General features: G+C 44.5%; 1 protein-coding gene across 2 annotated transcripts in view; it reads right to left on the bottom strand.

Annotated features, from left to right (window-relative positions):
• Positions 1–3,154: 3,154 nt before the first annotated feature.
• Positions 3,155–10,480, bottom strand: part of Pdlim1 (PDZ and LIM domain 1) — a 45,576-nt gene continuing 38,250 nt past the window's right edge. For both annotated transcript variants that reach the window (XM_052186387.1, XM_052186395.1), the window contains exons 5-7: positions 8,814–8,965; positions 3,936–4,053; positions 3,155–3,687 (exon numbers count right to left, since the gene is read on the bottom strand). In XM_052186387.1, the coding sequence (XP_052042347.1) occupies positions 3,501–3,687; positions 3,936–4,053; positions 8,814–8,965 (457 nt within the window). In that variant the 3' untranslated portion in view covers positions 3,155–3,500. The remainder of the gene's footprint in view (positions 3,688–3,935; positions 4,054–8,813; positions 8,966–10,480) is intronic.

The raw sequence follows: 10,480 nt of genomic DNA, 5'->3' as shown, positions 1-10,480 counted from the left end.
CCATAGCATTTTACAATAATTACAAGAAACCCCTGAGACAGATCTCTTTAGAGAAAAACAGGGGACTCATTACTATAAATACTTGCCTTGGACTTGAAGAGATGGCTCAGCATTCAAAAGCACATGCTGTTCTTGTAGAGGACCTGGGTTCAGTCCCCAGAATCCACATGGCAGCTCACAACCGTCTGCAACTCCAGTTTCAGGAGATCTGATACCCTCTTCTAACCTCTGCAGTCACTGCAGGTACTTCAGTACACTTGCAGGCAAGCAAAACACATAGGACAAACAAAATAACCACGTGCCCTGATAACGCGGTGTAGTGGGAAAACAAAACAAAACAGGCTGCTCTTCAGTCTTGGGTTTCAGGTCTAATAACTGGGAGTGGACAAATGGCAGTTTTTGTTGGGGAGACTTCTTGCCTCCCTAATGATTCACACCTGCTTTCACTATCTACTCATCTTGTGTTGGTTTCATCCTTTTGCTGGTATCTTTGCCATCTCAATCATCTCATTGGCATAGGTGCCTCCAATGGTCACTGTAACCTCACCATTCCTTCTGTCAACTGTATCAACCTTCCTCTGGTGCTTAAAGCATCCCTAGTTCATTATTATTCCAGGCATCAACATCACCCAGGCCATTGGAGAGCCTACATCTGTACTTGCAGCTTAAAAATCAGCCCAGGCTGCAGAGGAGGGTCAACTGAACATCTTACGCATCCTTCTGACCAAGAAGTAGTAAGCCCCATTCCTCATCAACCAAGTAACTAAGTCGCTGTGTCAGTCACCAAGTATGCTTAGGCCAATTATATTCAGAAGTCAGGAAAAGAAGCAAAACAAAACCAATAAAGACATGTGTCCTGATATTGTAGCAGAGTGTGCCACTTTGATGACGCGTCTTTCAAGCCCTTCCACAGAAGAGTCATTGGTGGGTTTTCCAGCCTTACTTAGCATGTTCATTTCAACACACCTAGTCTGCCAAACACAAAACCTGCTTCGACTGCAGCTATGTCAGATCTGGCATTCTGTCTCATATGTTCTGGGACACTTCTCTTTCTTGATAGTAAGAGACATGCTACCTCCATGTTTGCACCATCTCCTACAAGCCCAACCTTTCGGTTTTGCTCTCTTTAATGTAGCAGCTTCAGATCCAGATCCAGATCCCCCTGGATACCAGTGTATGCTGTCTAATCCTATAAGGACTTCAGGATTTAGGCTATTTTCATGAGCAAGTCTAATGTGTCCCTGTATGGGTCATATTAATTTGTCCATATACATTATTTTCCTAATAGTTATGAGAGGGCAACTCCAAAGAGACATGTGTTCTCTTTGATGAGAGGCCTCAAGGTTGCCCTAAATCAAAAGGTAACAATAGCTCTAAAATGGAGTAGTCCTGATGAACAGATTCTAATGACTCAGTGAAACAGGAATTCAAGATCTCCTGGAATCCAGCCATTATCCCACACTGAGCCCTGGCTTAGGCATGCAAGGACTGTCAAAGTTGAAATTTTAACAACTCTCCTTCTAATCATTAGTTCGTGTTTTCAAATGAACCTAATTTGATCTTGTTCAGTATTTCTTACACTGATATCCAAGAACTGCAATGCTTAAACCACCTTGCCTTATACAAAGTTTAACACAGGTAGAGTTTAAAGTAAAGAGTAGTTAACTGGGAGGTGAGGACCTAAACATGTGTGGTAGAAATCGGTTTAAATACTATTCGAGTAATCACCAAGCTAGCCCCCTTTTTGGTGTGTAATCTTAGGATTCTTTGACCTAAACATGACTCTCTGCCTTCATCTTCTACCCAGAAGGCACTCTGGCTTTATGATTGACATTTTAATTGATGTATAACCTTTACTAGGGTTCTCTCTAAATTCACTGGAAGTGAGAGCCCCTGTTTGTAAGATCAGCCTCAGAATAAAAGTTCCCGTCAGGGATGCCCAGGGACAACAGAGAGCTATGGATGCAACTCAATAAAACACGGTAAACCTACTTGAAACTCTGTGATGTGCTTATTCATATGTGACTGTTATCTGACTGCCTTGTTCTCACATATGAAGTCCTTAGAAGCAACAGTGTCACAAAATCAAAAGGCTCTGGATACACAAGCATGTAGCCAAAGTAGATAAAGTACCAACCATCTGATTGACACACTGCAGAGGAAAGCTAGAAAGCATAATGGTCACGTACTACGCATATCTGAGCACTCTGCCACTGGTGGTCTTGCTCCTGAGATACCATACCTCCACAGTCTGGAAAAGGATTATTGAGGCATACTCTAAGAACAATTAGTAAAGCTATCCACCTATTAGTTGGGAAATGTAGTGATTCGAATTAGAATGGCCCCTGTAGGCTCAATTGTTTAGTTATTTGTTCCAAAGTTGGTAGAATTGTTTTGGGAAGGACTAGGAGGACTTGTTGGAGGAAATGTGTCACTGAGAACAGGCTTTGAGGTTTCAAAAGACTCACACCATCTACAGTGTGTCTGTCTTTCTGTCTCGTGCGTGTGGAAAGACTTAAGCTCTTGCTTGCTCCTTCGCTCTGCCATCACAGACTCTAACCCCCTGAAACCATAAGCTAAGTGAAATTCTTTCTTCTCTAAGTTGCCTCGGTCATAAAGTTTTCTCACAGTAATAGAAAAGTTTCTAAAACAGAAAGTTTTATTCCCTCAAACTCCAAGACAATTTCTCTAAAACAGAACCATACAAGATATATAGGGTGAGAGTCTGAATGACAGTGGTCCCCGCTGGCACTTGGTCCCCAGTTGGTGGTGTTGGCCTTGTTGGAGAAAGCATGTCTTAGGAGGCAGGCTTTGAGAGTTTAATGACTCCACACCATGTCTCGTCAGCACTCTCAGCTTTCTGCTCCAGAGGCTACACCGCTTGCTGTCATGCCTCCCTGCCAAGACCATAAGCCCAAATGAACTAGTTCTTCTATAAGTTGACTTCATCATGTTTTACCACAGCAACAGAAAAATAACTAAGAATATTTGCTGTTCTCAATAATGCTTAGAGAAAGTCACAAAGATGCCAAGGAGCACAGCTTGTTCATAATAGTTTTCTCATGCCTGGGAAATCTCTCAAACCTAACGGAGACTCTGAATTTCATGAGGCAGGACACAGAACACAGGCACAGTCAAAGAAGAGGCCACACACTACTTTAAAGTCTAAATTTATTAAGTAAAACAAAGTAACATCAGAGATACTACATTTGGCTTAGTTCCAATGTGACCAATGTCCATTTGCAGCAGAGAAGACTCCAAGTGAAGAAGGTGCATTGTGATGAGGGTGAAGGGGCGGGGACAAAAGCATCTCCCAGTAATGTAGAAGCAGGTGTCACACTGCCAATGGGAGGCAGTCAGCACAGGCAAAACTCAATGTTTACTGAGCAGGACTAAAACTAAGTAAGCACAGGACTGTCAGGGAGGAGAGAGCCAAAACATTCTGAGGACCTGGTGCAGCAGGCTGGCTGTAGAGCAGCAGACAAGGCAGGTCCTCTCAATCACTTGGGGAACACTGTGACTACATCATAGCCCTCAGGTGGTGTGACCCGCTCCCGGGCATGCTTTTCACAGTAAATCTGATCCTCTACAAAGAAATGGCCCTTCTGTTTCAGGTTGATGCCACAGTCGGTGCACACATAACATTCAGGGTGGCGATGATGGTCCCTCAGCTTCACAAATATACCACTGCAGGAGAGAGGAAGAATGGGTCTCCATTAGTGACCCTAGGGCTCTGTACTGTCCTTTCTGAGGTGAGGTCCTATAGCAGGTCTCTGATTGTGAATGGAAAAGCTCATCATTCTAAAAGCCTCTACCATAAAAGTTCTGCGTATTCTGGTTGATCTGTTGACTTTACCCTCAAGTGATGCAACAGCCAGCAACTCCCACAATTTCATGGTTTGTCCACCCTTAACACCAGTGAAGCCAATACTCACACAATACCAGTGCCACATTTGTCACAGATGGGCAGCTTCTGAGCATTTCCAACAGATGCAGCCACTTTGGTGACCGGAGCTTTAACACTTCTAAATCCTGTTGGCTTGTTGGGATCCCCTGAAGGAAGAAAAATACCCAGGTTATCCAGGAAGTAACAAATGAAGTATTACTGACCTCTCTCGGAACCACCTGTGGATCTGTATGTCCAAGCCAAGACACAGCCATTGGGTGCTGCATGACTGGACAAGTTGCTTGGCATTTGCAGTCTTTCAGGTTCCATTTAAAAAAAAAAAAAGGGGAATCATTTTCCTCTTCATTGTTACAAAGAAAATTTTAAAAAGTACAGAAAGTGTGTACAGTGCCTAGCTTTGTGATCAGTGTTCATAACATTAAACTCACACGTTTGCAAACACTAACATGGGCCCAGAACATCACCAGTTCTAGCTTTATGGTAATCCTGCCCTTGGCCAATGGACATGAGCAAGTGTGAGTTCTAAATGTCCACACCCTAAATTATGTGGGGGTTTGGTCACATCCTCACAGAGATTCTGTCCCATGCCATGAGTAGCACCTGGGAATGAGAAGAGTTGGGGTGCCTCATGGTGCTGTCAGCCCCTCTATAGCATGAGTCACCAGATGACAACACTGTGTGGGACCAAGATTGAGGTACCATGCTGGCTTGTGAAGAACAACCAGACTGATCTTTCTTTGTTTTCCTAAGAGCATTTTTAAAGCATCCTGCACTTTCCCCATGTAAGATAGTCTCTCAGGTTTCTCCCAGGAATGCTTGATCCACTCTTAGTAGGATCAGATAGCCATCTGACAACCCATAAGGTGGGGCAAGATTCAGAGGCCAGCTGAGCCCTTACCTTGACGGGTCCATACTCCAAGGCCCAGGGGACCTTCTTCCTTTCTATTGGAAGAAGACCACTGTTTCCGTATCTGTAACTGCAGCTTTTTTATATTAAGTTGATTATTTATTAAAATGTTATATTAAAATTTGTTATGCTTAATTTTTTTTGATGGTACAGTGTTCAAAAGCACCATTTGATCTTCCAGACAACTCAGATTCAATTACTAGCATCCTCTCAGTGGCTCCCAGCTGTCTTTGACTCCAGTTCTGGGAGACCTGATACCTTCATCTAGAATCCTTGGACACCATAGAAATAAATGCAGGCAAGACACCCATACACATAAATAAAATTTTTAATTAAAAAATTACATTCATTTAGTGTGTTTGCTTGTGGGCACATGCATACAGGCAGGTATATGAATGCCTTGCTGTGTTGCGGGAAGAACGCCCAAAGGACAACTTGCAGAAGTTGGTTTTCTTCTACTGCTGGGTGGGTTCTGGGGTTCAAACTCAGGTTTGCTCAATGAGCCATCTCACCATCCCTAAAATGTTTGGAATTGAGCAGAAGGCCTCACAAACTCTAGGAAAGTGCCCTACAGCTGAGCTGAATTAAATTCCCAGCCATTATTGAGTTTTTTAATGATCCCTTTGGTCTTTGTTTTTGGTTTGGTTTGGTTGGTTGGTTGGTTGGTTGATGATTGATTAACTGAATGACTGATTTTTTATTTTTTATTTATTTATTTATTTATTTATTTGTTTGTTTATTTATTTTATAAAAGGTCTCTCCTTGTAGCCTTGCATGTCACTATGGAACTCACTATGTAGAACTCACAGAGATCTGACTGCCTCTGGCTCCCAAGTGCAGGGACTGAAGCCTCGTGTCACCCCATAATCCCCTTTAGCTTTTTATCAAAGGCAGCCAGCACTGTACCCTCCAGGTATGATGTCTCCATACCTTCACTCTTTCAAGATATCCTTCTACTGACAGATGAGTGGACAAACAAATGTGATATATAGAGACAATGGAATATGATTACAGCTTAAAAGGGACAGGAAGGGGCCAACGTGATGGTTCAGAAGGTAGGCCTGAGAACAATCCTATACCCTACCTGGTAGAGGGGAGAACCAAGTTCCAGAAGTTGTTCTTTGACTTCCATATGCCCACTGTGGCACATGAGCACCTCATAAACACACACACACACACACACACACACACACACACACGCTAAATATATAAATGAACAAATCAATAAACGTGATTTAAAATTTTAAGAAAAGGTGCTACAACATACATAGAGTACTAAGTTTTTAAGCCCATCACAAGTAGGGAAAACTATTTTTTCTTTGCTTCATATGTTTAGTGTTTTGTTAGTATGTGGCAGGGTAGGGGACTTTCTTTTATGTATATTTCACAGTTAAAACAATATGAAGGCTTCCTTTGCCTACAAATGTTATCAGAGCAAGACAAAACATAAGAAAAGCAGAAGATGACCTGATTTCATAAGGACAACCTGCTCAGATGGAATTTTTCTGGGGTTTATCACCAACACTGCTTAACCAAGCCTTGTTCAGGCACAGGCACCTAGCTGCATTGAGCACTTCACAAACTTTTCCCGTAATCCCTCCAGCAGCCTCGTTGCAGTGTGGTGCCCTCAGGGTTACATACAGACAAGAGAGCTCATAGAGACTGGCAGCCTGCCAAGGTCTCATGGCAGGTTGCAAGTGAACCCTGGATACCAGGGTTTCCACCCACAGACTTCTCTCAGAACCACAGGCATCTGCCAATCACAATGGCTCTTTCTTAACCCTGGCTAGTGACCTGGGCATTGACCTTTCAACCTCAGGGAAAACAGGCTTCTGGGCTCTCTCAGAGAGAGATTTTTTTTAAATCAAATAATAAACCCAGATTACACAAGAAGGTACGGCCAGGTAGCCAGGTAAATCCCGGTCAATAAAATGTAAGTAGAATGGTAGTGGGTGTAAATGCAATAGTAGTGGTGAGCTTCTAAGAAGGTATATGGCTCATCGACAGGGGGATTTTGCATTTAGACTTGACCCCTTCCTTTTTCCCTGCTACCTGGAAGTTATGCATGCTCACCAGAGCTCCAGCCACCAGTTAGGATAACCTTGAACCAAGGAAGCTATGGGTTTGGGTTACCAGGGCAGAAGATAAAAGGAGGTCTTGATACCATATGGATTCCCAGCTCCATGCTCAGGTCCTTATCTGTGAGTTCTAATGAGTTTTCTGGAGCAGTCTGTGTCCAACTTTGAGTTCAGACAGGCTGATATTGCCCACCTTAACTGAAGTTTCCCATCCTTACTCAAGGTAAAGTCACCTGCACCTTGTCATGTGTTCTGACAGAGCTGATGTCCCTATAGGTTGGATCTCAAGTTGATTATCAGCCAGGCCTAATAGTGGAGTTTAAGCAAAGTTTAGCCAGCTCTAGGTCATTTACTACTAGTAGAACAACAATGTTCAGCATAAAAGAAGCACATTTTTTTATACTTTCTTGTGGGTGTGAACTGCCCCTCTCTTCAGAATCCATACCACAGAGGAGGAGGCTCGGATAGAGTGTATCCAGAGATGTTCACTCCCTAGGTGTATCTCACTGAAGCACCCATAGCTGGACACTGTGGGGAGAGAACGTATACATACCAGAAGGTCAGATGGGTGCCTGAGTCTTGGGGAAGGGGGCAGAGCATTGAGAGGTAGACATCACAGAGACCAAATAAGTATACAAAATCCGTTCTCCAAACAGGAACAGGGGCTGCTGACGGAAGGTACCTGGCATCTGACAAATCTGAAGGCTCACTAGACTAAGCAATTATGTTCCAATCTCAGAACATTACTCAGCTACTGAATAAAGACCTAGCTAGTAACGTCTCCAAGGAGAGCTGTCTGCTGAGACCAGCAGACGCATCAGAATTCCTGAGTAGACAAGCAAAGCTCACCAGGAACCTTCTGGTGAAGTGCCAGCGTCACAACAACTGTGGAGTACTCACTGTGGTCATAGCAACGGTTGTTCTGCACACTTTGCGATTATCTGAGCCTAGAGCATAGTTCCGAAACTAGTCTAGTGTTGAGGCGGCTACTGAGGCCTCCATGGTGTTGAAAGACCATCTGCCCTAAGGCAAGAACAAACACCCCTCCCTGCCTGCACAATCACCCACTTATAAAAATTAAAATAAAACAAATCCCTTTTTAAAAATTTAAACATTTGAGAAAGACTGAGCAACTAGGGCTAGAGAGATGGTCCTGTGGTTAGAAGTAATTATAGCTCTTGCAGAGAACCTGGGTTCAGTGTCCAGCACCCATATGATGACTAATAATCAGTCAAAGCTACAGCCCTCTTCTGGCCTTTGCAGGTACTATGTGCATATAGTAAACAGACATACATACAGGGAAAGGAACCATATGTGTAAAATAAAAGTAAATACTTTTAAGACTGAGCCAGAAAGTATAATCCAAAGGGTCACTCTTGTCCCATCCCCTACAACCACCAACACTCCCATCCACCTCCAGCCCAGCAACCCCTGCCCCCCAGCACTGGAAATGGAACGCAGGGCTTTATGCATATGACGAAGGCCCACCTCAGTTAAGGTGGGCAATGTCAGCCTGTCTGAACTCAAAGTTGGACACAGACTGCACCAGAAAACTCATTAGAACTCACAGATAAGGACCTGAGCATGGGGCTGTGAATCCATATGGTATTAAGACCTCCTTTTATCTTCTGCCCGGTAACCCAAACCCATAGCTTCCATGGTTCAAGGTTATCCCGATCTGCATCTGAGCCTTCTCTCCCTCCCCTCCTCTTTTCAATAAATGTTCACATTTTTTAAAAACCCAACGCCAGGCCAGAAGTGGTAGTGTATGCTCCTATAACCTCAGACTCTGGAAAGGACAGCAAGCGGAAGGCTACACAAGGAGACCCAGCCTTCCACAGCAAGCTATGCTCGATAGTGTGGGCTGGGCTCATCTGTGTTCCGACAGAGACAGACTCTCTCCACAGGGCCCCTTCCTTACCTTTCCCATCTGACTCCAGGATCTCCTGCAGAACCAGGAAGGATGTGGACTGTTTGGGGGGCTCGTTTAACTCTTGCTTCTCCTGAAGCATCTTGTAAACTTCGGATTCCTTGTCAATGACAAGGCTGCCGGAAGGATGAGGCTGAGCCGAGCTGAGGAGAATATTTGGAAATCCATCAGGGCGAGAGTCATAAGTTAGTCCCGAAACTTCACCAGGCACTCCCTCCCAAGCAAACACATACTGATTGAAAGACTAGATAGCGATGATCCCATGTTTCCAATTCCCCTGACAGTGTTACAACGGGTCCTGGTAGGCAAAGCTGGCTGCCACTTTAATACAGTAAGAGGCTATTTTCCCAAATAGTCTTGTAATTCAATTATATTTTGGCTTACTCCCACAGATGGGGAATTCTTCCCCTCTTTTAAAATTACATAATCAACATGTCAGAGAAAAATTTGAAGAGGAAACATGTCAACCGCAACCTAACCACTAATGCTCAGCTGAGCCCCCTTGGGTGGGGGGGGGGAGCACACGCATTCCCTGCAATGAGCAGAAACCTCATCTTTTCATCCCTGATGTCAAAGAGCTTCTCATGCTTCCAGATGCTCCTCGTGATTCAGAATGGAACTCTCAGAGCTCTGTGCTGGAGGCAGCAGCCTTGCCCTACCCCGATCACAAGGATTGTAGCAAGAAGGAAAAGCTCACAGGCTTTGCTATGTAAAGGTTCAGACCCTGGGGGCCAGGCAAGCCAGACATGCCTCCCACTTCCTCCTCTGTTATTCTGCATGCCCAGGACAAGCTGAGGCAGGCACTACTATGAGGCTGGGTTTTTTTCACGAGGCCACGGCTTATGCTGCCTGGCCACACAGAAATTGGTAGAAGGGAGGTAGCCCTTCAATGGTAGACTGTCTTTAGCCAGACCCCTCTCACATTCCCAGCTCCCCTGCACCACTATGCCACACCATGGTGCACTAGCAAGACCCACCAGCTGTGTAACCTGCCTCTCTGCTGCTATTCTTAGCCTTGGGACAGAGGTCAGAGGCAGATTTCCATCAGCCGTTTCATACCGTGGGTCAACGTAATCTCACCTGACTAGAACCAAATATTTACAGGTTTTACAAACCAAACACAAGTTTATTCAAGTTCAACTCCCTTGGAATAAATGTTCATTACATAAAGGCATGAAGATAAATCCTTTCCTCAGAACAGCTCTCCAGTTATGACTGGACCAGCCAGCCTCATTCTAGGCAAAGCTCTTGCTAATCCTTCTGCCTGTGCTATAACCCACGTGTATTTCCAGAGGACCCTGCTTCACACAGGGTGTACTCCTTAGAGAGGATTTACTGACCCTGATTTATAACAGTTCACACACACCCATCCGTCCTCCACCCTCTAACTCACTCTCCTCCCTGCATACTCTACTTGGATTTATTTTTTTAATCTCTGGCTCCCCCTAGAAGGTGAACAAGCATATTGCCTTGCTCTCTGTAAATGCCCAGGTCTGTCTTAGTGCATAGCCCAGACTCAGATCTCAGCATCAGGTAAATCAGTAAGCATCAAAGCCACTCCCTCCTTGCTATTCTCTCCATGATCCTGTGAGTTCACCCTAAAGTAACGTAGAGCTGTGGGGGACCCACCTTCTGAGCCCACGTGCACTATTTCCTCT

This window comes from Apodemus sylvaticus, chromosome 1 (assembly GCF_947179515.1).
Source record: "Apodemus sylvaticus chromosome 1, mApoSyl1.1, whole genome shotgun sequence".
Taxonomy (NCBI): Eukaryota; Metazoa; Chordata; class Mammalia; order Rodentia; family Muridae; genus Apodemus; species Apodemus sylvaticus.
This window is presented reverse-complemented; position numbering and strand designations above follow the sequence as displayed.